Source organism: Saccopteryx bilineata, chromosome 10, assembly GCF_036850765.1.
Source record: "Saccopteryx bilineata isolate mSacBil1 chromosome 10, mSacBil1_pri_phased_curated, whole genome shotgun sequence".
In the NCBI taxonomy this organism is placed as follows: Eukaryota; Metazoa; Chordata; class Mammalia; order Chiroptera; family Emballonuridae; genus Saccopteryx; species Saccopteryx bilineata.
The window spans coordinates 14,682,991-14,709,589 of NC_089499.1; the positions used below are offsets into that span (position 1 = coordinate 14,682,991).

At 45.7% G+C, this 26,599-nt stretch overlaps 1 protein-coding gene across 1 annotated transcript in view; it reads right to left on the reverse strand.

Annotated features, from left to right (window-relative positions):
• The window catches only part of ITGA9 (integrin subunit alpha 9), a 348,465-nt gene that overhangs the window by 292,597 nt on the left and 29,269 nt on the right, over positions 1-26,599 (reverse strand). The window contains exons 5-6 of the mRNA XM_066244543.1: positions 6,185-6,252; positions 508-637 (exon numbers count right to left, since the gene is read on the reverse strand). Coding sequence (XP_066100640.1) covers positions 508-637; positions 6,185-6,252 — 198 coding nt within the window. The remainder of the gene's footprint in view (positions 1-507; positions 638-6,184; positions 6,253-26,599) is intronic.

The window sequence follows — 26,599 nt, forward strand, 5'->3', positions numbered from 1 at the left end:
TCTTCTTTCTAGAAGATCTAAAAGGCTGAGAAAATAGGAGATATCTTTCTGAGCCTTTAATTACACTCCAGCGTTAGGCTGCCATCCATGGTGACAATTTCTGGTTCCTGTTATTTCTATTTGCAACCACTTTGGTGACCAGGAAGCAGAGACCTCACCCATAGGAACGTCATGGAAAACGGATTCTGCTGTCCGCATTTGGTATCTGATGATCTGAATCTGAGTAATGGCTAAAATAAGAAAATAAAAAGTTTGCTTCCCTAGCGGTTCAACTGTCAGCTTTTTAATTGTCACAGTGTTAATTCAGTTCCCTCCTTTGTTCTTCTCTGGGGGGAGGGGAGGGGAGGGGCTGATGTTAAGGGACCCTAGCTAAAACTGTAACCAATTCAAATAGATGCAAAAGCTAATGGATTCTTTTCTTTCCCTACCCGTAAAGCAGTAATTTCTGAACATCATGGCAATCGCTCCTGTCTCCCTTCTTACCTGTCGCCTCCCTGAGCTACTCACCCAGGTAAGTGTACCGCCTGTTCATGATCGCTTCGTCGTTCAGTTTGAAGTAGGTGTTGTCCGTGAGGTTCAGCACTTTGACCGTCCCGGCCCAATAGAATGACCCTGGGGCGCCCATCACCACCAGCTCCTACCGACGAGAAACCCACAGGTGATCAGAAAAGAAGCTGAAGAGGGAAGGAGGAGGTGGGGAGATGAGAGCCACAGTCACAACAAGGAACTCGTAAGTCAACCAAAGCTCCCTCACGGAGGTCTTTCCTCAACTGAACAAAACAACATTTCAGCCGATTCCCCGGCATTGTGGAGTCTATCCTAAGGATGGGGAGATCAGGAATAAAGACCGAGAGAACCGAGCACGTTAAGAGACAAATATCATAACAGGTTCCTAAGCTATCTACAGATGAGGCTCCATAGAGTTCCTCGCTTTCCCATCAGGACCAAACAAGGAAACGGCAAAGATCTGACATTGTCCTAAATGGCAGAACTCCAGGGAACGGGGTTCATGAAAAGACACCGCCACCTTTTCCAGCCTGGCCTCCAACCCCGCCAGCCAGCAACCGGACCGGCCCATGATAGGAGTAAGAGAAAAACAGTGACCAAAAGCAGCTTTGCAAAAATAAATAAATAAATCCAAAAATATGCACTAACAACTCCAGGAAATGCCCTCTGTCCTCACTCACAGGTCTCTTCTCAGAAACGATTTCAAAACTGGGTATTCTGACCCACTGCAAACTCAGAACAACAACATCAAGAGAGCAGAGAGGCCCAAGGGAAGGAGGTAGACTGGAAAGGGAAGAGACCACAGACAGCGAGGACAGCACTACTATTGAACACAGACCCCGGGACACACAGACACAGCTGTCTTCAGCATTTACGGTAGGGGCGAATGGGCCTGCATCCTCACCAAGCCTGAGAGCGTGTCTTTGTCACACACCATCCAAGGACCCACGCCGATGAGAATTCTAGGGCTCAGACAGCCGACAGAGTCCCCAGCACAGACAGCTGCATAGTCCATCCAGCAAGAAGGCGCATAACTGTGCTGACAGATGTTGGAAATGACCGAGACGTCTCCCAATAGGGATTGTTAAGTCAGGGTGCAGCCATACCACAGAATTCTGGAGCAGTGAAAATACGGTTAGGCGAACTAACGGCACCGAGTCACAAAGTGCTCTGGAGTCAAAAAGGATACGCCACACAGTATCTGTGCTGGGACCAGATTTTGTGAGAGAGAGAGAGAAAATTGTATATAGACAAAAACCGGAAGGATAAGTCCCAGAACACGTATGGTTTTTCCACTGGGTGGTAGGAGTTCAGGAATCTTTTTTGTTTCTCTCTTTTATCCCTAAAGTTTATTTGTTCTGTGTTTTCTCAAATTTCTAGAACAATGACTAAACACTGACAATGAAGTCATCTCAGAAAATGCAATACGCGACGCCGGGGTGACACCGCACAGCCACTGAAGCGGGGCATGTGCCACGAGGAGGCAGAGATGCCAGGTGAGAGCCAGCACCCTTGCCTCCACCGGCGCCTGGCTCAGGCTCCGACTCCTTCCTGCCTCCACAGGGGAGCCCTCCTTTTTTTATTGTCTATACTGCAATAAGAAGTCATAAAAATTCTTTTTCTAACAAAATCATTTTCCACTCAGCAATATTGAGCATCTCCTATTATGGATGAGAGCTCATACTAGCTAGAGACGCAGAAAACAGAGTCTCTCTGTATGATGTTCCCAAGGTGAGCCAACATGGAAGTGTGCAAAACGTGAAAGAAAAATTCTACCTGAAAGGGTTAGAACAGGGGTCCCCAAACTTTTTACACAGGGGGTCAGTTCACTGTCCCTCAGATCGTTGGAGGGCCAGACTATAAAAAAAACTATGAACAAATCCCTATGCATACTGCACATATTTTAAAGTAAAAACACAAAACGGGAACAAATACAATATTTAAAATAAACAAGTAAATTTAAATCAACAAACCGGCCAGTATTTCAATGGGAACTATGCTCCTCTCACTGACCACCAATGAAAGCGGTGCCCCTTCTGGAAGTATGGCGGGGGCCGGATAAATGGCCTCAGGGGGCCACATGCGGCCCGTGGGCCGTAGTTTGGGGACCCCTGGATTAGAATAAAGAGGATTTCAAGAGGAAAACCCTCAACTGTACCGAAGCCCCCAAGGTGGAGGCCATCTGGGACCCGTGGGAATGAGGCCACTAAGCAGGTCGCCTCTAATGGTCTCCCTTGGACTTTAGTGTCCCCGCACTGTTCCACTTCAGAAAGACCCTTCCAGGCGGCCCCTTCCCTGCAGGGCTGGCCTCTCACCGCTGCTGGAAACTGCTGGATTCCGACAAGTCCCTGGGCACCAGATCCTGCCACAAAGATTCTGAGTTTCTTGTGACAATTCCTGAAGCCACACTGAATTTCCAGGGAGCAAATAAATGTCTGAACAAGCCAGAAACAGCTAAAGAGAAAATCAGAGAGCAGAGACAGAGTGTGCGGGCGGGACAGCGGCAGTGGTTTCAGGGCAAGGCCTTGACCAGCACGTGTTCTGTCCACCAGGGAAAGCCCCCGGGCAAGGAGTAGGGTGTGAGCGCAGATGGGAGAAAAGCCGCCGGATTTCTGCCTGGGTGCTCTGCTCTTGGTAACTCAGGACGGTGTGGACCAGGAACCCTTCGTGTGAAGGCTTTGAGATCCTATCTACCTCAAAGGAAGCTGCTGATGGTAAGTTGGATATTCTCAGAGATATCTCACTGTTTTATAAAAGTAGTCTCACTTTCTGAACTCAGGATTCTTTACTGGGAAAACATAGGCTGTGCATGCATGCATCCATGCATTCATTCATTCATTCCCCTTATTGTTCATGTGTTCTGGGAAGGAGACTCTGCTAGTTCTAGAAGGGTTGTGAGAAAGACATGTGATCAGTTCACCAGAGGAGACTTCCCTTGGCCCTGACCTCAGAAGGAAATCTATAATCTGTGTCCAAGTACAAAGGGCACCAAAGACCATAATGAACAACGTCCTCAAGGCCCGCTGTGTACCCAGAGCAGAGCTTTCTCCACCTGCAGCTCTTCTAAACCGAAGCTTTGAGCATCACCATGGGCCTGAAGGTCTTCGGGCCACCAGGCGGGGGACACGCCGCTTTCCAGTGATTTTAGAGTAATCCAGGATAAAAGTCGAGAAATGCGTGTCTAACAGACCCCTGCCTGTCCTCTCCCAAACATCACAGGGAGGATGAGACGAGGTAACCCCTCTCTTCCAAAACCTTTGAAACCGATGGCTTTTCTGTCCTCCTCTGCTCACGCCCCATCTCCCTTCCATTCAGACTGGATCAAGTGAGGCCAAGCCCGAGACCCTGGGCGGGGGCTGAGGGGAGGGGGCAAGGCAGCAGCCTCTCCCCGGAAGTCCCTCCCATCTGGCTTTTTCCATTCAATGCGGGGGAAGCTGGTCCCTTCTGGCACTGTCCCCAAGTGTCAGGAAATGTCACCAATGCTCAGCTGCCTACCACCCAAGAACAGCCCATGCAACTGTCTCACCCACAAAGGCTAACTTCTCCAGGGGCCAACCGCCAACATCGCCTAAACTAAAGCAACGTATGGGATCCCATCGATAAACAGTGTGGGGCCTTTATTAGCAGACTCTCCAGGGGCGCAGGGGTACCTGCGGGCGCTAAGAGAAATCCCAGACTCTCCTCAGGCTGCGCGAGGAGGCAGGAGCTGGAGGGTAGGAGAACGCGGGGGATCTGCACCGGAGGTCTGCACCACGCAGCCCTCTGCCAGCTGTCTGCAGGCTCCCACCGTGGGCTCCCCTGCAGGGGCGCAGGGGTATCTGCGGGCGCTAAGAGAAGTCCCAGGCTCTCCTCCGGCTCCACAAGGAGGCAGGAGCTGGAGGATAGGAGAACGCGGATGAATCTGCACCGGAGTCTGCACCACGCAGCCCTCTGCCAGCTGTCTGCAGGCTCCCACCGTGGGCTCCCGTGCAGGGGGGCAGGGGCTGGGCTGTGTCTTTTTTTCTAGCTGCTTAGAAGTATCCATCCTGTCTGTTACCCTAGAGGCTACCAAAAATAAATGAAGTTCCCAGGAAATCCCCCCTTATCCTCAGTGACGGCTAACACTCACTCACGTGGTATCCGAAACTCAAACAGCTTTGATAACCCTGGGGTCACCCACCCCCGGGGTCAAGCAGGCACTTTGGGCTGGAGTATGTCAGGGCAACATGGCCGTGTCCAGAGAAGGCCACAGAGACATGTCCGGATTGGGAGGCAGCTGCCTGCCCTGGGCAAAGGCAAGCCGAGTGCCGAGGTCAGCGGGAGGGCAGCGGAGGGAGCAGCGCTGTCTGACCCCTCCAACCAACCACATTTCCTGCTCAGCCTCCAACAGCTGAAGTTCCAGAAACGGGTCGGCCGTGAGTTCAAAGACCTCCTGGTCAGGGAGGACAAAGCCCAGAGTGGCCCGGAGACAATGCTGCTGGGTCAGAGGCCTGAGCCTCCCTGTGGCTGCCGGCCCCTCCCCCACACCCCGTGCACTGAGCCGGCACCCGCTGAAGTCCCTCGGGCTCTGGATCCCAGAGCCGGGAGTTTCAACAGGTCCTCCGCTTCCTCTGGTCACCTTGAGCTTGCACGGCCACCTGGGGTTCCCCTCCACACCCCTACCCTTCGCACTCCTACCAAGTCCTCCTTCCGTCCAGCCCCAGCGCCCTCACTGTCCCTGGCTTTCCCGCTGATGAGACCACAGTGACACCCCTTCCCCAGGGACCCTCTCCCCTTTAGTTCTTCCTCAACGTCTCTGATGAGTTCTCATCTCCGCGGTGAGTCTACTTTTCCGCTTCCCACCACCTGAGGGAGGCATCCTCCCCGCCCGCCTCCATGCTAAGCACACCCGGGCCCCTCAGATAGTTACAAGCACCGGCCAATTCTAAGTGTCTAACTCAGGCTGGGTTCCGGCCCCCATATCCTAATATCTTCCAGAAACATCCACAAGTGTCCAGTCTCATCACCTCACACAGCACGTGTCTAACGCAGATCCATCAGTTTACCTCCCCCAGTGACTCTTCCTCGGGCGGCTCACGTTCCGCTGGTACAGCCAGGCCGCAGGCTCCAGGGCCCCGGCTCCAAACCCCCTTCCGGTCCGCACAGTCCTCGGCCCAGCCAGCCCACTGACGCTGCCCTCACATTCTCCAACTCCCCGCACCAGTTCCCTTCTTGAAGTGGCTCCCTAACCTGCACTGTTGCTTTGGGGCTTGAACCCCTGCACAGCCCCCTACCTGGCCTCCCTCTGGGCCCTCCCACTTCCCAATGCCTGGGCACCCCCAGCCCACACAGCCTCTTACAACACAGCCGTCCTCCATGTTGTCACCTGCTTGTGAACCTTACAGTGGGTCCCTGCGGCCTACTGGGTGGAGGAGCGACAGACACGGAGGGTACATGCTCTCACTGCTCTCTGAGATGGAAGAAACCTTGGCACATGGCAGGATGGAATTTCAAACCAACGGGGAGAGGAAACACAGTTCAGCACACAGTATCGGAACAATGAACTCTGCCTTTAGGAAAACAACGGAGTTCATTGCTACCACATGATGTCTGCAAAAATAAACCCAAGATGCATTAAAGATATAGTTTTAATCTAGACAAGTGCTAGAAGGAAACATAGGTGGATATGTTACATTCTCAGGATGCGGATGCCACCCACCTCGGTGAAGAAGCCCGCTATCCCAGCCTGGCAGGAGCCGTGTTCTTCTCCGTACTTCTTCTTGTACTCTGGGGGGGGGGGGGGGGGAGAACAAACCACAGCCTGGTCAGTACGACCCAAGTCGCGTGTAGGGTGGCCGTGCGCGTTGGCCACTTCCCCAAGTGCTGCTGCAAGCGGGGCCCTGGGACGCCACCCAGACTGGGGCACAGGAGGAAATTCTCAGAGAGCCACCAGACCTCAAAAATTCAGATTCTGGTGCCATCAGGTAGCGAGGCTGCCAAGTGCCCCAGAGGACTCCTCCATGACCGTGGGGAACGAGAGCAGCAGCCATGGTGACCCTGCTTTCATTTACTCTAGAGAGGACGGAGAGCCCCAGGAGGAAGGAGGAGCTGAAAACATGGCTCAGAAATAGAGTGATGTCACCCTGCCAGTGTGGAGTCCCCTGGAAGACGACCAACCCTCCAAAAAGACACTCCAAACAGCTGGAGGCAATATGCTTCCTACCATTCAACCAGAAGCTCGCCATGATGCCCAGGGCTGCAGGAAGAGGGGACTCCGCACACCTGCCCCAGCACGGTACACTGTCACCGATGGCGTATGGTGACATTATACACTGCCACCTCCACCTCCCTTGTTCCAGACAAGGGAAAGGGGAGGATCTCTCCGGGTCAAAAGGGAAAGAGGGTATAGCTCTTTCCTGCACTATCCCCTCAGTCCCCAACACGCTACCCTGACAAAGGGGGCAGTCTGGTGCCGCCATTTTATTTTTAAGTTGGCAAAGAAAAGTGTTTAGCACATTCCTGGCGCTGTGTTAGCTGTGTCTACTCGCACCGTGGGATGTGTCCCTCATCCCTGGGAGCCCCTATCGCCATCTACTGTGAACAGGTAAAACTCCTGAGGTTCAGAGAGGTTAGGTGAACTGCCCAAGGTCACAGAGCTAGTCAACAGCAAAGCCAAAACTCTACCCCAGGCGAGGCAGACTCACATGCTTTGCAAAGTGAGTGATTACACAGCAGCCAGGAAGGAACCAGCCACGGAGTGACCAGATTGGAGATGGAGAGATAGATGCTCAGCTCAGGGCACTCAGATTAATTACAAAACGGACATTGCTGTGGACACTGGCTCACAGCTGCCCCTGGGCACCTTCAGGCGGTGGCTACTCAGCACAATAACCCAGGGACCCTCTCTGTCACTCCTCGGGCTCTTGACAAGTCTCTGGTACCGTAAAAAAGCAATATACAGTGTACTTAATTTTGAAACTTTTATACTTAAATACATAATATCCTTAAACTTGAAACAAAATAAATAATACAAAGGAACAGTGAAGCCATGATTGCGAAACCGGGCCACTTCCTGCAGCTCAGAGTGTCTGCTGGAGGGGAAGGGGGTAAGGACCCTGGGGAAACATCCAGAGTAATTCAGTTTCTAACAACACACTGACCGCAGAGCCTGGTAACATTTTCCAGTAAGTGGCCATTAACCGACTGCTAAATTATAATGGAATGTCAAGTGAGTTACTCCTCTTCCTTGCAGGGGGCGAAAGCAGCTCCTCCCGCGGCTGTCCTGTGATTACAAGAACCCAACAGGCCCGCCAGAAAGCAGCCCAGTGGCAAACGGAACTTGCTTGTTCTCTGCACAATCTCACACCAGGGCTGGGAGCGGAACTTGTGCAAAGGCACAGATAAGTCCTGCATCAAACTGTATGATGGCGCCCTGGGGCAGCTTGGTGGGTTAGAGCAGTGGTCCCCAACCTTTTTTGGGCCACGGACAGGTTTAATGTCAGAAAATATTTTCACGGACCGGCCTTTAGGGTGGGACGGATAAATGTATCACGTGACCGAGACAAGTGTCAAGAGTGAGTCTTAGACGGATGTAACATGGAATCTGGTCATTTTTTTAATAATAAAACATTGTTTAGACTTAAATATAAATAAATCAGAAATAATGTAAGTTATTTATTCTTTCTCTGTGGACCAGTACCAAATGGCCCACAGTCCGGTACCGGTCTGTGGCCTGGGGGTTGGGGACCACTGGGTTAGAGTATTGTCCCAATACGCCAAGGTTGTGGGTTCAATCCCCAATCAAAGCACATACAAGGTGTTTCTCTCTATCTCTCCTTCTCTCTCTCTCAAATCAATAAATTTTAAAAATTGTACAATGGCAAGAAACAATGAAAATTAATGATCCCTACATCACATAGCACAATGACAACAAGAATGAAAAAAACCATCCCAACCTGAACAGTTACATTAAATTCAGAGGCTCAGGAAAAAGCATATCCATCCACTGTCGTTAGGGGCTAAACACCCAAATGTAACTCCCAAAGAAATGAAACACAGGAAGGAAACTGGGACACCCCCGAGCTGAACAGAACCATATGGTAGGGTACACCAGTTCAACCTCATAAATGTATGACGTGAACAGGAATTATGTGGGAATCTTTCATGTTTTAAAGCAGGGGTCGGGAACCTATGGCTTGCGAGCCAGATGTGGCTCTTTTGATGGCTGCATCTGGCTCGCAGACAAATCTTTAATTAAAAAAATAATAACATGAAAAATATAAAACATTCTCATGTATTACAATCCATTCATTTCCTACCGCTCATGTTCATGGCTGCGGGTGGCTGGAGCCAATCACAGCTGTCCTCCGGGACAACATCAAATTTTTATTGGATAATGCGTAAGGTACACGGGTGGTTGTATGGCTCTCACGGAATTACATTTTAAAATATGTGGTGTTTATGGCTCTCTCAGCCAAAAAGGTTCCCAACACGTTTTAAAGAAACATGTCTCGAGGTCTCTTCTGTGACAGACACTAAAAAAAATGGTCAAGAAAACTTCAGTGTCTCTTCCCAGCTCATCGCCAAACTCTAGGCCAGGAGCAGGACCCAAGGTCTCTGAGGCGGCCACAGCTATACGGGGAGCTGGGAGCACCCCACCCTCAGCCCCAGGCCACAGGCCAGCAAGGTGCAGCCCTTTACCATCACCCCTGCCTCCTCCATCGAGGCACCGACCAGGCACCTGTGGAGGCCAGCCCCTGGCTCCCAAACGGGGACCTGCCTCATTTGGTCTGAGGGCCAGGGCAGGCACCATCCCACCAGCTCGGATGTTTCTGCAACCCCAAGGTCTATAACTGCCTTCTCAGGACGCTCTCACGCAAGGACTCAATCCAGGTGGGGCTCCTGACTGAAACCCGTAACTCTCAGTTAGAGGACAGGCAGTGCTCCGACCTCCCAGAATCCTCTGTGACACTGTGATGAACCCCTCACCTGGGCAGAGGATCCACCCCCTCCCGCCCCACAGATCCTGGGAGCGGAGGGGAGTTGTGGCCATCGTAGTCTAGGAAGGCTCAACTGGAGTGACTGGGTTAGGCAGTTGCACATTGCAAGCGTCCCACAGCCTTCCAGACCCTTCCTCGGCTTCTCTGCCGAGGCGAGCCTGCAGGTCAAGGTACACAAAACCCTCTCCCCGTCACAAAATGTGTTTGTTCATCTCACGGTGTATTCAACACAAAGATGAGTTCATCCATCTCAGTGCCGCCGCACCAGCCCCGCGCCAGGAACCTGCGTGGGCTGAGGAAAAGCGGGCATCCATGCCTTCCCGTGCGAGGCCCCGAGGCCCAGGTGGGAAGGTAAGAGGCGCCTAAGTACCTAAACTCCCCAACCTGCTTCGTTTGGGGCCTTTGTCCCCATGACCTTCCAGCCCTGCGGCCTTCCCTCTTCCCACCTGTCAGGCTCCTGACCTCTACCCCAGCCCTGACTGAAAAGGAACTGCGCTCTGGGTACCAGGCATCCTGGGTTCTCCACCCGGAGCCACCACTAACCCCAGAGGCCACGGGTGATGCTGGGTAGGATCAGAGCACGGACCCACAGGATGGAGTTTTCAGGGCTTTCCAAACCTACGCTGGCTGAACCTACGCTGGGCAAGTCCATCTTCTCGGAGGCCTCGGGAGATTATTTTGATTCATTCTTCAATCCCTGCCCACCCCCAGGCATGACCCTTCAGTAACTGTCCTTGAGAACCCAAGAGGAGCCACGAAAGCACAGATGGGTTGGCCCAGCCCGCAGGCCTATGAAGTTGCCATGCGTGGGGTCCACGTCCACCCCTTCTCATGCAAAGTGCTCTTCCTCTCAGAGCCTAACCCTCCAAAGACCGGAGGTGAGCAACCTCCATGGGAGACGTCAGAGATGTCCCTGACCAATCCCAGCGCTGCTCACGGACGGCTGCCCAGCCCCCACGGTCTGTGCCTAGCCCAGCCTGCTCGTTTGCCGTTAAAATATTAAAATAAAATAAAATGAAGCCCTGGCTGGTTGGCTCAGCGGAAGAGCGTCGGCCTGGCGTGCGGGGGACCCGGGTTCGATTCCCGGCCAGGGCACATAGGAGAAGCGCCCATTTGCTTCTCCACCCCCCCCCTCCTTCCTCTCTGTCTCTCTCTTCCCCTCCCGCAGCCAAGGCTCCATTGGAGCAAAGATGGCCCGGGCGCTGGGGATGGCTCCTTGGCCTCTGCCCCAGGAGCTAGAGTGGCTCTTGTCGCGGCAGAGCGACGCCCCAGAGGGGCAGAGCATCACCCCCTAGTGGGCAGAGCATCGCCCCTGGTGGGTGTGCCGGGTGGATCCCGGTCGGGCGCATGCGGGAGTCTGTCTGACTGTCTCTCCCCGTTTCCAGCTTCAGAAAAATACAAAAAATAAAATAAAATAAAACGATCACATTGTGCTGGCCTGCTGGATATTCAGTAATCCTGATAATGTGAGATGTGATCTCAGGAAGCACTCCAGAAAGGAGACAAGGGCATACCACAGCAAGGGCACACCACAGGTAAATGACACCTCAGGGTGCCATAGTGACCGTTAGGGCCCAGGTATGGCCTCTGGGGACTTTCCCAAGAGAGTGGCCAGACACATCAGACGCTGGACCACGGCACACTTCCGTTGTTTTTTCTCTTCTGAATGCTACTTCTGTGAGTTAATAATACCACCACTGTTATTATAGCCTGATTCTTTCTTTAAAAAAAAAAAAAGTTATAAAGAAGTCAGGCTGAGGGTTATCCCTCATCCACTTTCCAAATGTCCACACGCAGGCCTAGGATCCGGGTATGGAGACCCACGTCTGAGCCTTACCCATTTCCTGTAAACCCTGCTTCTGCTTGCCTCGCCGGGAGAAGGCGGGAAAGCTCATCCTGCAGAACTCCGAGGAGGGTGGTGGGCACGGGGACTAAGGACTGTGCGGGCACAGCATCCCAAGACACCCCCCCAGGACACACAGCCTCCCTCCACGGAGAAGTCCAGGAAGTGCCAGGTGGAGGGGCGGGAGGGACCTTCGGTCCCTTGTCTTCGCAGGAAGAGTTTTTCCTGCACACACACCAAGGCTGTGGGCCCCATAGTGGGTTGCTCTTGGGCACTTCCGCTCAAGTCTCCACATGCCCCAAGGGTGTGGCCTCTGTGGAAACAAAACATTGATTTATCCCACCTGGGCGTGGAAAGGGAAAACCCCGCGTGGCGTGACAGCGGCTCCCGGGCGCTGTAGCAAATCTAACACTGTTCGATCTGGGGAGCAAAAGATGTGGTTGAACAAGGGGGCCTGGAGGGACCTGGAGGAGGAGCTGGGAACAGGTTGGAAGGCCATCTCTTTCGCCGTGGCTGGGTTTGAATTACTGGGCCTGCGTCACACACTTTCATGCATTGAGTTGGGATGGCTCCTCCTCGTCCTAAAAATGGTAGTATTTCCCTTGGGGTAGCTGCTGGTTTTACTAAACCCTGTCTAAACAGAAGGCAATTCAGAGAGGAAAAATATACCGGTTTCCAAATGTCCACAATCCGCAACTCAATGCACGGAGCTTACGCTAATGAATTTTAATTCGTTCAAGAATAAACATGGGTGGGGCCACTTCCTGCAGCCTTCTCAGACGCTGGTGGCATAAAACCAACCCATGGAAAGAGCAAGATTTGTATACGGCGTAATATATATCCTTCCTACTAATCTCTCGTCCTATTACCAGTTTGAGAATGTTTCATCTTTCAACCCTCGTCGTTCTAGCACACCAATTTTTAAATTATTTTTCCATAGTTCTTTGGCTTAGCCATGAAATAAAATATCAGATTAAAAATAGCTTTCCAGGCTTACATTATTTCTGATTTTTTTTTTTTTTTTGCTCAGTTTCTGAGAGAATAATACTAAATAACTGGTCAACAACAATTTAGAAGACAGTGAAGTTGGGCAGATAGCTCTAGCGATAAAAAGAACACATAAAAAAAATAACAAAATTTTTTTTAAAAATTTAAAAAAAAGAGCACGTAAACATAAAAAACTAAAGAGAACAAAACCACCCTCAGTTGTGAGGGACTACAGTCTCAATGGAAAAAAAAAAAGATCTAAACAGCTAGGTTGGAGAGGAAGGGACATTTTATCAAAATAATTGACAATTAAGCTATGGTGACCATTGAATGCAAACTGCAATAAAGGAAGAAACTTACAATTAAGTGAGAAAAAAGAGACTTTAAGAAGGGGAATGATTTTGAGAGAATGTCTGTAATTCTAATCGTATCCAGTCATTTTACTGAGGACATCACTATTGCTCAGAGACAGTAAGGGGTTCATTTTAAAGCCACACAGCTAATTATCAAGAGGCAGGATTAAAGAGCAGGGCTCCTGACTCCCGATCTGCTTCGACTACACCATCACGCTTCACAGAGCCCATTTCCAGTGATAACACACCTCTCCTTTAAGAAAGAAAAAGAACTTTTCCACTGATGGATGAACAGATGAACACAACACAGTTTATACATACCATATTCCCCCATGTATAAGACGCACCCTTTTTTGAAAAATTTGGGGTCTAAAAACTGAGTGCGTCTTATGCAGTGGTTGTGGCCTTTCAAATCCCATCGATGGAACTGAGGACGAGGCAATATATGAGGACAGTGATTTGTCATCAGGCACAGAGAAGGACAAGCTAATGGATGGGAGTTTTGACAGTGATGAGGGGTTGTATGAATTTTATGATGAATAAAACGAGTTCAATAACTTGATGTAATACGTTTTTCAAATTTCGGGCCCCAAAATTAAAGTGCGTCTTATACATGGGGAAATACGGTATATTCATTGGACTATCATTCAGCCTTAAAAAGAAAATGCTAACACATGATACAATATGGATGCACCTGGAGGGCGTCATGTAAAGGGACATAAGTCAGGCACAAAAGGACCAATACACTGTGACTCCACTTCCATGAAGCACCTAAAGTAGTCAAATTCCCAGAGACAGGAAGTAGAACGCCAGTTGCCAGGGGCCGGGGGCAGGGGAATGGGGAGTTACCATTTCATGGTACAAAATTTCAGTTTGGGAATATATTCTGCAGATAGGTGATGCTGGCTGCACAGTAATGTGAATGTGAGTATACCACAGAATTGCACTTAAAAGAGCAACTTCTATGGCATTTTTTACAACTGTAAAAACACTGTTTTAATGTTTTATAATCTTTAAAGAGTTCCTTCCACCCAGAATCTAATAACACATCTTGTGTCACCTCCTTACTTTAGAAGCAGAAATTAGCAACTTTACAGGCACATAATAACACACCTACATTCAACTTCTTGTGTTAGGGACTGAATGTTGGTGTTCCCCTACAATTCATATGTTGAAAGCATGCTCCCTAATGTGATGGTATCAGGAGGTGGGAGTTAGGATTAGATGAGATCATGAGGGTGGAGTCCCCATAAACTGAATTAGTGCCCTTGTAAGAGTCCTGAGTGAGCTTGCTTCTCTCTGCTCTTCCTCCTGCAAGGACACTAAGAAGATGGGCATCTATGAACCAAGAAAGGGGCCTTCACTAGACACCCAATCAGCCACAGCCTTGATCTGGGTCCCGTCCTCTAGAATTGTGAGAAATAGACGTTTGTTGTTTAAGTCACCTGGTCAGTTATGCTGAGCTGCATTTTTGTTATGCAGCCCAAACTGACCAAGACTGTATGTTATTTTTTTGTCCCTCCAAAAAAACAGTGGCCCTGAACGTGACAGTCACATTTCAGTGACAACTACAGCCGAGAACTGAGAATTCATTTTCTCCCCATAGCTAAAAACTTACGAAATAATCACTAAAACATGGGCAGTCAAATCACTTCAGATAGTAAAACCAAATGCTTTGAGTGAGGAAAAATCCAGAACACAGAGCAGACCAGCCTCCCAGAAAGACTCTATCAGAACATCTGCCTCCCCACCCCCCGCACCTGCCGGGACCTGTCTATAGTTTGTGACTACAATTGCAAAACTGCATCGTGGCTTGAAAAGTCTATAATGTAGTATCTTAAGCATTCATAAGATAAAATTATGACAAAAAATAGGAAATTTTTCTCTGGGATTGGCCAGACCTTCCCAGTAATCACAAACAAAAGCAACATCCCAATAGAAGAGGAAATATAAAAAAAAAAAAAAAAAACTATTCTGAGATTAAGAGTCAGGCACCATGCATCTGCTTAAAAAGCCTATGACTTTCATCAACCTCCCTGAGCCTTAGTTTTCTCATCTGCACAATGGGGATAAGACTACGTACCACAAAATGAAGTGATTATTCAGTATGGACAATAAGTGTTAAGTACACAGCCTGACAGCTGGCACCTAGCAGGTGTGTGGTTCATGTTAGGTGAATCTGAATCTGTTAGTGTCTGCGAGAAGAGCAAAACCCAAGATACCCATCACACAGCATATGCCATTTTAAAAGAAGAGGCTCATAAAATTTGGACATCCGTAAGGAAAACATAGAAGATGCAGTTTAGGCAGTCAGTAATTCTACACAATATATGGACACACGTTTGAAGTATCGAATATTTATGTGTCCAAGATAAAAATTCTTGGCACCAAAGAAAAAGCTCTGTTGGGGCTCCCTGAGCCCTGAGAGCCACCGCCAGAGACTTGGCCTCCTCCTCCGGGCCTGGCTGTCCCCTCCAGCACCCTTGCTCTCTCCCCCTCGGGGTCCTTCTCTGCCTTTACTGGCTGTAACTCAGAACTGTATCCACTTTTTTATTATTGTCTTAAATGAACTAATAAAGACATAAAATGTATGGAGTAAATGAATATATAAGGTGAATTCCTCTGTTAGTCCAATATTTCTTTTAACATTCAATACTATTTTATATTAGTTTCAGGTGTACAGCAGAGTGGTCAAACTACTGTATAATTTACAAAGTAACGCCTCCCCCACCCACAGTAACTCTAGCCCACCAGGCACCATACAGAGATATGAAAATATTGACTACATTCCTTATGCTGTATCTTACATTCCCGTGACTATTCTGTAACTGCCAATTTGTACTTCTTCATCCGAGTGGTTTGCACTTCCCCTCTGGCAACCTTGAAATTGTTCTCTTATCTAAAAATCTCTGATTTGTTTATTTTGTTCTTTAGATTCCACATATAAGTGAACTCATGTGGTATTTGTCTTTCTCTGACTTACTCAGCTTAGCATAATACCCTCTAGGTCTATCCATGGTGTCACAAATGGTAAGATTTTATTCTTTTCTTTGGCCAAGTAATATTCCATGTTATGTAAGTACCACTTCTTCTCTGTCCAATCATCTATTGATTGGCACTTGGGTGGCTTCCGTATCTTGGCTATTATAAATAAAGCTGCAAGGGACATATTGTACATAAAGCTGCAAGCTGAATTAATGTTTTGACTTTCTTCTGATAGATACCCAGAAGTGAAATTCCTAGGTCAAAGGGTAGTTCTATTTTTAAGTTTTTGAGGAACCCCCCCAGCTTTTCAGTGGCTGCACCAATCCGCACTCCCACCAACAGTGCACGAGTTCACTTTCTCCACATCTTCTCCAACATGCGTTGTTTGTTGATTTATTGATGATAGCCGTTCTGACAGGTGTGAGGTGATAGCTCACTGTGGTGTTAATTTGCATTTTTCTAATGATTGGCAACATTGAGCATCTTTTTATATGTCTAATGGCCATCTGCATGTCTTCTTTGAAGAAGTGTCTATTCAGGTCCTCTACCCATTTTTTAATTAATTGGTTTTTTGGTGTTGAGTTGTATGAGTTCTTTATCAACTCTGGATATTAACCCATTATCAGATGTACCATTGGCAAATATATTCTCCCTTTCAGTAGGCTTTTTATTTTGTTGATGGTTTCCTTTGTTGTGCAAAAACCTTTTTAGTTTCATGCAGTCCCATTTATTTTTTCTTTTATTTCTCTTGCCTGAGGAGATATATCAGAAAAAAATATTTACTAAGGACAATGTCAGAAAGTTTACTGCGTATGTCTCTTTTTAGGAATTTTATGGTTTCAGCTTTTACATTTACACCTTTTTTTTTGTAAGTAAGAGGAGGGGAGATAATGAGATAGACTCCCACATGCTCCCCAACAGGGATCTACCTGGCAACCCGTCGGGGGGCCAATGCTCAAATCAATCAAGCTATTTTTAGCACCAAAGGCTGACATGCTTGGACCAACCAAGCTATCCTCAGCACCCAGGCCCAACGCTCAAACCAACGGAGCCACTGGCTGTGGGAGGGGAAGAAGGAAAGGAGGAGGAGAGAGAGGCAGATGGTTGCTTCTCCTGTGTGCCCTGACCAGGAGTTGAACCTGGGATGTCCACACACCAGGCCAACACTCTATCCACTGAGCCAACCAGCCAGGGCCTACATTTAAGTCTTTGATCCATTTTGAGCTGATTCTTGTATATGGTGTAAGATGGTCGAGTTTCATCTTTTTTTGCATGTATCTGTCCAATTTTTCCAACACCATTTGATGAAGAAAAAGTCTTTACCCATTGTATATTCTTGCCTTTTTTGTCATATATTAATTGACCATACAAATGTGAGTTTATTTCTGGGTGTTCTATTCTGTTACATTGACTTGTGTGTCTGTTTTTATGCCAGTATCATGCTGTTTTTGATAGTATAGTTTGACATTAGGTAGCATGATACATTCAACTTTGTTCTTCTTTCTCAAGATTGTTGTGGCTTTTCAAGGTCTTTTTTAATTTTTTTGTATTTTTCTGAAGTTGGAAACGGGGAGGCAGTCAGACAGACTCCCGCATGCGCCCGACCAGGATCCACCCGGCACGCCCACCAGGGGGCGATGCTCCGCCCATCTGGGGTGTCGCTTTGTTGCAACCAGAGCCTGAGTTCTAGCGCCTGAGGCAGAGGCCACAGAGCCATCCTCAGCGCCTGGGCCATCTTTGCTCCAATGGAGCCTTGGCTGCAGGAGGGGAAGAGAGAGACAGAGAGGAAGGAGAGGGGGAGGGGTGGAGAAGCAGATGGGCGCTTCTCCTGTGTGCCCTGGCCGGGAATCGAACCCGGGACTCCTGCACGCCAGGCCGACGCTCTACCACTGAGCAAACCGGCCAGGGCCTTTTCAAGGTCTTTTGTGAGTTCCATATGTTTTTGGATTTGTTCTAGTTCTGTAAAAATTGCAACTGGTGTCTTGATAGGAATTACACTGAATTTTTAAATTGCTTTGGGTAATATAGGAATTTTAATGGTATTAATTCTTCCTATCCATGTGTATGGTATACACTTCCATTCATTTGTATCTTTAAGTTCTTTCTTCAATATCTTATCATTTTCTAGGTACAGGCTTTTTATCTCCTTGGTTCCATTTATACCTAGTTTTTCTCTAGATGCAACTGTAAAGGGGATTGTTTTAACTTCTCTTTCTGTAGTTCATTATAAAAATGAACTTTCTGATGGTGCATTATAAAAATACAAGCAATTTCTGGCCTGACCCGTGGTGGGGCAGTGGATAAGGCATCGCCCTAGAATGCTGAGGTTGCCGCTTTGAGACTCCTGGCTTCCCAGTCAAGGCACATTCTAGAAGCAACTGCAAGTTGGTGCTCCTATTCCACTCTCTTCCCCTGCCTTTTTCTCTCTCTCTCCTCTCTAAAATCAATAAAGCCTAAAAAAAAAATGCAAGCAATTTCTGAATATTAATTTTGTATCCTGCTATTTTGCTGAATTCTACTTAATTCTAGTAAATTTTTGGTAAAATCTTTAGGTTTCTTTATATATAGTATCATGTCACCTGTAAATAAATGAGTTATATTCCTTTCCAATTTGAGTGTCTTTTATTTCTTTTTCTTGTCTGATCATTGTAGTTAGGACAGCCAATTCTCTGTTGAAGTCAACAATCTCATCTTGTTCCTACTCCGAAGAAAAATAATTTTAGCTTTTTCCTGTTGAGTATAATGTTAGCAGTGGGTTTGTTGTATATGGCCTTTATTATGCTGATAATTTTTATCATCTATGGATGCTGATTTTCTCACATGCTTTTCCTAAATCTATTGCTACGATCATATAATTTTTATCCTTCCTTTTGTTTATGTGGTATATCACATTCATTGATTTGTGGATACTGAACCAACTTGCATCTCAGGAATAAAACCCAGTTGATCATGATACATGATCTTTTTAATGTATTGCTGAATTCAGTTTGCTAATATTTTGTTGAAGATTTTTACATATATGTTCACCAGGAAAATTGGCCTATTCTTTCTTTCTTTGTAATGTCTTTATCTGGTTTTGGAATCAGGGCAATAGTTGTCTTGTAAAATGAGCTTGGGAACCTTCCCTCCTCTTGAATTTTCTGAAATAGTTTGAGAAGAATGGGTGTTAATGCTTCTTTGATGTTTGGTAGAATCATCTTTGAAGTCACGGTCCAGGAGTTTTGCTTGTTGGGAGTTTTTATTACAGCTTCAATCTCATTGGTAGTAATCAATCTGTTCAGATTTTCTGTTCCTTTTGGGTCCATCTTGGAAGATTATGTTTCTGGGAATTTATCCACTTCCTTCAGATTGTTTAATTTGTTTGTATATAATTGTTCACATCATTTTCTTTTCATCCTTTGTATGTCTGTGGTGAATTGTCACATCCCCTCTTTCATTTCTGGTTTTATATATTTGGAGTCTACCTTTTTTTTTTTTTTTATGAGCCTGGTTAAAGGTTTATCAATCTTTTATCTTTTCATGAAATAAGATCTCAGTTTCATTGTTTTTTGTATTTTTTAGACTACATTTCATATATTTCCACTCTGATCTTTAATGATGTCCTTCCTTCTACTCACTTTGGGCTTTGTTTGTTGTTCTTTTTCTAGTTCCCTTAGGTTAAGGTTAGATTGTTTTAGATTTTTCTGGTAACGTACGCCTTTATTGCTATGAATGTCCCTCTTAGGACTGCTTTCCCTGTGTCCCATACATTGGGAGTTGTTGTGTTTTCATTTTCACTTGTCTCAACATATCTTTGATTTCTTCCTTGATCTCATGTTAACTCATTGTTTAGTAACATACTATTTAGCCTGCATGAGTTTGTGGGGATTTTTTTTCTTATAATTGATTTCTAGTTTTATAATATTGTAGTTGGAAAAGATGCTTGATACACTTTTAATTTTCTTAAATTTACTAAGGTTTGTTTTATGTCCTATCTTAGGAAATGTTCCACATGAACTTGAAAAGAATGTATATTCTGCTACTTTGGGGTAAAATGCTCCAAAAATACTGACTAAATCCATCTCATCTATGTGTCATTTAAGGCTGCTATTACCTTTTGAATTTTTGTCTGGAAGATCCATCCATTGATGTCAATGGGGTGTTAAAGTTCCCTATTACAACTGTATTACTGTCAGTCCCACACTTTATGTTTACCAATATTTGATTTTTATATGTAGGTGCTCCTATGTTGGCTGCATAAATGTTTACAGTATTATATGATCTTGTAGGATTAATCCCTTTATCATTATGTAGTGTCTTTTTCTCTTAAAATTTTGCCTTTGCTTTAAAGCCTATTTTGTCTAATAGAAGTATTTCTTCCCCAACTTCTTTTGTTTCCATTTGCATGAAGTATCTTTTTCCAACCCTTTACCATTAATCTGTGTGTGTCTTTTCTCTCTGAAGTGGGTGCCTTGTAGACAACATATGTACGAGTCTTCTTATCCATGTCTTTTGATTGGAGCATTTAATCTATTTACATTTAAAGTGATAATTGATAGGCATATAGTTTTGCCATTTATTATTCATATTTGTTCTTTTTTGTCTTTCTTCTTCTTAAACAAGTCCCTTTAACATTTCTTGTAATACTGATTTGTCTCGGAAGCTCTTTATATATCCTTTAATTTTAAGTGATAGTCTTGCTGGGTAGACTAGTCTTCATTATAGGTCCTTGCTTTTCATCACCTCGAATATTTTGTACCAGTCCCTTCTGGCCTGAAAAGTTTCTGTTGAGAAATCAGCTGACAGTCTTATGGGAGTTCCCTTGTAGGCAATTTTCTCTTGCTGCTTTTAAAATTCCCTATTTGTCTTTAATCTTTGCCATTTTAACTATGATGTGTCTTAGTATGGACCTCTTTGGGTTAATCTTGTTTGGAACTCTCTGCGTTTTTTGGACTTGTCTATTTCCTTCTCCAGGTTAGAGAAGTTTTCAGTCATTATTTCTTAAAATATATTCTCAATCCCTTGCTCTCTCTCTTCTTCTTGTACCCCTAGGATGCAAATGTTGTTACACTTGATGTTGTCCCAGAAGTTTCTTAAAGCAGTGTTTTTCAACCACTGGTCCGCAGACCAGAACACCAGAAATTTCATGCCAGTCTGTGAAAGAGTTAACCACTCTGATGTTGGATGAAGATTATAGACCCAATGATCTTAGTTGAATTCCCTTATGCTCAGAGTAATTTCTACCTTAGTGGTCCCTGAAATAATACTATTTTCACAAGTCCCCAAGTGTAAAAAGATTGAAAACAACTGCCTTAAAGTATCATTTTTTTCTTTTTTGCTGTGCTGATTGGGTCTTTTCTACTACTCATCTTCCAAAGTGGTGATTTGATACTCTGCTTCACCTAATCTGTTGTTGCTTTCTTCTACTGTATTCTTTACTTCAGTCATTGTCGTCTTCAAGTCTGACTGGTTATTTTTTATGATTTCTATGTCATTTTTTTATGCTTATTATCTTGTTGAAATTCAGAGTTCCTGAACTTTGTAACCAGTAACTTTGTAACACTTTGTAACCAGTGTTTTGAACTCTATATCTGGTAATCCTTTGCCTCAATTTCATTTCATTCTTTTTCTGGAAATTTTGATAAGGGGAACTCAAGAGTTAAAAATTTAGTTTTAATAATATTTGCTTTTAGTTATAACCAATAGGCTTAATAATTAATGCCAGTAAAAAGCTTTGTTCCAGCAGTTGAATACATGAATGAGGCTATGTGATTACATGAGACTGCAAGCAATCCATCTTTGTGGCGCAGGCTTGGAAATCCACAAACAAGATGGTATCTAAGCCTCAGTGGTCCAAGGACAGAACACCTACTGACAAGGATATGGATGTGTGTGTGTGTGTGTGTGTGTGTGTGTGTGTGTATATATATATATATATATATATATATATATATATATATGGAACTATTGTTCAGCAGATGAAGAAATGCTAGAAGAATCCCTGGACCAAAACTTTTATCTAATTAACTTCTCCCTAAATTTCAACCCCTTTACCTATTTTCTTCCCCTTATTAAAAAAAAGGGGGGGGGTTGGCTGAGATGGGATATTAAGCTGGGTTTTGGGTACAGAACTCCTGTCTTCTCATCTCACTGACCATCTAAAGAAGTGCCCATAAAGACTTAATCATTGTCTCTACTTATTTGGCTGAGTGGTGACAAGCATCACAAAGGCAAATATTTTTCCAGTTTCAATTTCTTCTGTTCTTTTATTAGGGGCATGTTTCTTTGTCTCTCCATTTTGGCTGCTTCTGTGTGTTTGTTTCTACGTATTAGATAGATTTGCTACAACTCCTAGTCTTAGCAGGGCGGGGCCCAGTGGCACAGTCTCCCTAGTGACCTGAGCTGGGTACTCCAGAAATGTCCCATATGTGGATTTGTGTGGGCCCTCCTGTTGTAACTGTGTTTTGATTGCTACTACCATGTCAGAAAAAAAAAAAAAAAAAAAACTTTGTTCCAGGAGTGGAGGGATAAACCCCAACTGTGAGGATTCGCCATGACCACAGTGTACAAGCTGCTATGCCAGGGGCTGACCCCATGGTGCAGATTTTGCCTGAGAAGGGTCTGGTGTCTGCTGAGACTATCCTTTGTGTGTGCCACTTGTGGAGCTAACCTGGTGGTGCTCTGTTGTGGTCTGTAGCCAGACACCAGGTATGTTGCTTCTGGGGCCTCTTGGGATGGTCTCCAATGGAAGCACCTCAAATGGTGCCTAAAGACTGGCTTGGCGCTGCTTGTTAGGAGCCACAACGCAATCCATGGTTAGCAGCTGCCTATGCTGGGCCTGGATGTGCATGAGAGAGATCATGCTGCAAACTGAAGCCAGTTGCCACCAGTAACATGTCTGGTGCAGGTCAGCAAAAAGTAACAGGCACCCCGAGAACTGTTACCACCTGTCAGGCACCCATTAGGCTCAGAACACTGAAAGAGCCTTGGGCAGTACGCAAGGAAGGTCTCAGGGAGTTAGTCACCAGTAGAGGGTGAGTAGATAATGTAGATTCAGATTTGTAGCACGGGGGGAGGGCTCAACACAGGAAAGATGCATGCATCGGCCATACCAACGCGAGGACAATGGCAACCATCCCTCCAGCCCTTGTTCTTAAGTCACACAACTCAGTTTCCCCCTGTATGTCTCTGGCACCACCCAGCTTGACCGGAATTCCTCACACGTGTTTAAAGAAAGACTGCAGTAGGGCCCAGGCTGGCTGGCACTGGCAGAGCCTTAAGCAAAGTGAAAGTTGGTGAGAGCGGGGTCTTGGGTAGTTGTCGGGGTGCAGCTAGTGGAGTTCACCAGGCTAACTGCATCCACTTTTTAAAATTTGTTGTATTTACTTAAGTGAGAGAAGGTTTATGAAAGCTCTTTGGAAACCATTAAAACCCTATGTAGCCTGACCTGTGTTGGTGCAGTGGATAAAGCGTTGACCTGGAAATGCTGAGGTCGCCGGTTCGAAACCCTGGGCTTGCCTGGTCAAGGCACATATGGGAGTTGATGCTTCCAGCTCCTCCCCCTTCTCTCTGTCTCTATCTCCTCTCTCTCCCTCTCTCTCTCTCCTCTCTAAAAATGAATAAATAAATAATTAAAAAATATTTTTAAAAAAACCCTATGTAAATATAAAGTTCTTTATTTAATAAAAAATTGATGGGGGTTTGTTCTTACATTTTTAAATGGATCAACTTAAGACTTCCATGGTTCTCTCCAAAACAAAACCAAACCAAACCTCAAGTGCTTTTCATTTTCAAATAGCTCTTGATTGACTTTTATCCCCTATGGAGCCATACTCTCCCGCATTAGAAGGGGATTAAAAAAATCTTCAGAAGGTGACAGAGGACAATCTGATTTTGGGTGATGGGTAAGCAACATAACTGATTGACAAGATAACCTGGACATGTTTTCTTTGAACATATGTACCCTGATTTATTGATGTCACCCTAGTAAAATTACCAAAAAAAAAAAATCTTCACATCTGAATGGGTGACCTATTTCACTCCCTAGAAATTATCAGTGTCTTTGAAGATGAAAACGAAATTAGGTATAAAAGGTTAGTCACCCCCGGGTAATAAAAAAAAGTGGTACAGCCTGACCAGGCGGTGGTACAGTGGATAGAGCGTCGAACTGGGATGTGGAAGACCCAGGTTCGAGACCCCGAGGTCGCTAGCTTGAGCGCGGGCTCATCTGGTTAGAGTGAAAAGCCCACCAGCTTAAACCCAAGGTCGCTGGCTCCAGCAAGGGGTTACTCAGTCTGTTGGAGGCCCACGGTCAAGGTACATATGAGAAAGCAATCAATGAACAACTTAGGTGTTGCAACGTGCAATGAAAAACTAATGATTGATGCTTCTCATCTCTCTCCGTTCCCGTCCGTCCCTGTCTGTCCCTCTCTCTGACTCACTCTCTGTCTCTGTACAAAATAAATAAATAAATAAATAAATAAATAAATATTAAAAAAAAAAGTGGTACAGAAATCCTAGGAATCAATGGGATCATCTTAAATCATAGAAAAAATTTGATATATTCAAACACCATCAATTCCAAACTCGAGAGATTTTAAGCACAGCATGAGTTAAACTTTGTCTACAAAAAGAGGAGAGTTTAACAAGCAAATCAATTGTGCAAGTATCATCTTCCAAGTATTTAAGAAATGATCTTTTTTCAAGAAGTCTTACCATTTTATTTAATAACAACCAGCTTTCCATCCTCCGTTATCTATTCATTAAAGCAGGATCAGCTAGACACCTTCTGAGAATGTTTAATACTATTATGGTACTTAAAAGTTAATTAGAAAATCCACATTTACTGAATGTTCACTCTGAGCTATGAACTGTGCTAAGCACATTATATAAAAACCTCTTAAGCGGGGGTTTTATATACAGATGAGGGCACTGAAGCCCATGGGCTTGCCCAAAGCCACCCAGTCAGAATGCAGGAGCTATGGGTTGAAGCATAGGAATCAGTGAGTGGCAAAGCCAGATTGTAAAATTAGACCTAACAGACAACAGCACCCAAATTGCATTTCTTTGTCAATGTTTTATCTGGAACACTTCTTGTTAATGTAGCTGAGCTGCTCCCAAATTATTCCATATTAGTGAGGTTGTTGCATCACACTAGAAAGATGACTTGTTTATAGCCCCACTCCAGCGAAGCTCCGGCTTCTTGTCTCAATGGGTTCAAGGGCAAAGGAGAAAAGAAATCTGTGTTTGATTTTATCAATGAACTGACAACTTTGAGGAGCCCTAAAATACCATGACTTGGCTAATAGTGACTGCTATTTTATAGTGCTTGCTCTTTAATTTATAGAGTTTTCCCCATATGTCATCCCACCAAACCTCGCGGTTCCTCAGAGTCTGACACAACCAACGACACGTGGCAGAAACGATGCTGTTCTTGTATCGAGCATAAACTCAATGATTTGACTTAAGGGTGCGCTCTACTGGTTTCCTTTACTTTGTCCTCAATTCATTTTTTGTTTCCCATTCCCTCTCCATTTTCCGGTTCCAAACAGGATATTCTGATAGCATTTCCCACTTAACCAGAAACAGGAAGCACCTGAAAAGCCATGAGAAAAGAGCCCTCGTGCCAAACCAAAGGCCAATTTTGTAAAAATTCAAAAGTTTGAGACATTTGGACAGGTGCCCACATACTTAAGAGACTGGCCTTAATTAAACCAACCTTGCTATATTCTGAAGAGAGTACAGGTAACCCTCACAGGGACCCACAAGAGGGCCACAATTACAGAACAATGCGTAGTCTTTCTGAGCACTTTCACCTGAGTTTTCTCATGATCCACCCCTCCCATTACAATAACCCTGAGAAGTAAAGGCAATGGAGCCGTTACAGCATTCGTTCCCACTGAGGGGCCAGCCATGGGCCGGCAGCCACAAAGAAACACGGAAGAGCAGGCCTGAACCACGCATCCCGCCCCCTCCTGTGGTCTTCCCGCTATGCCACAGGAAGTACCGCCCACCCTCCCCTGCCCTGCACCCTCTGCCATGACCACCCGTGGATTCCCATCATTCCTCTTGTATGGGCCCCGACAGATAGCAGACCCTATACAAGTCACGTTTTTTCAAGTTGTAAAATAAACTAATTCTGCTCTAATGCAACCTTGAACTTGGATGCAGCATGGGCCCTTGGGGAGAGGTACTGGCAGTATACACTTACACACTGGCATGGAATTCTCCACCCCCTCACACACACACACACAGCTCTCCCACTTTTGAAACATCTCATTCCCTCTCTGTTTTCCCCTTTAGGTGGGGAACTTCTTGATAGCTGAGACAGTGAAACTTGGGTTTCATCAGGCACTTGGCACAGTGTCTAACAGGCAACTAGTAAGCTTAAGTGGACTCTAGTCCAGTCCAGATTGACAAATCAGTCACCCTATGGTCATTAACAAACACTTACTTAGTATATAGTACCTTAGCCCATAATATGGTGTATTATTAGCGCATATATGCTTAGCATATAGTATATCAGTGTATATGGCAGGTACTGTTCTAAGAACTAACAAATGCTAACTCAATCCTCTTCACAGCCAGGGGGGTTAGGCACAAAAACATCAAATAACTCATCTGAAGTCATACCATTAACAAGTGGTAGAAACAGGTCTTGAACTCTTGCCGTCTGGTCCAAAGTCCATGCTCTTAGCCATCATGCTACTCTCCACTGTGTAGCATATAAATAACAGAATGGAAAGAAAAACTTGGCCTTGAAAAAACCACATCACATCTCTAGACCTCAACAAAGACAGGCTAGTCGAGGTGATATCTGAAAGGCCATGTCAAACTCTAAAATAACTTCCGTTGTACTTAATCATAATGTGATCCTCCACCCAGTGAACAGAGAGCTTGCGTCACCGAATTTTTCCACATTAGGAGGAAATAATGGTTGCCTTCAGAGCCAAAGTAGGTTTAGACCACAAAACAGGGAGGAAGACCCT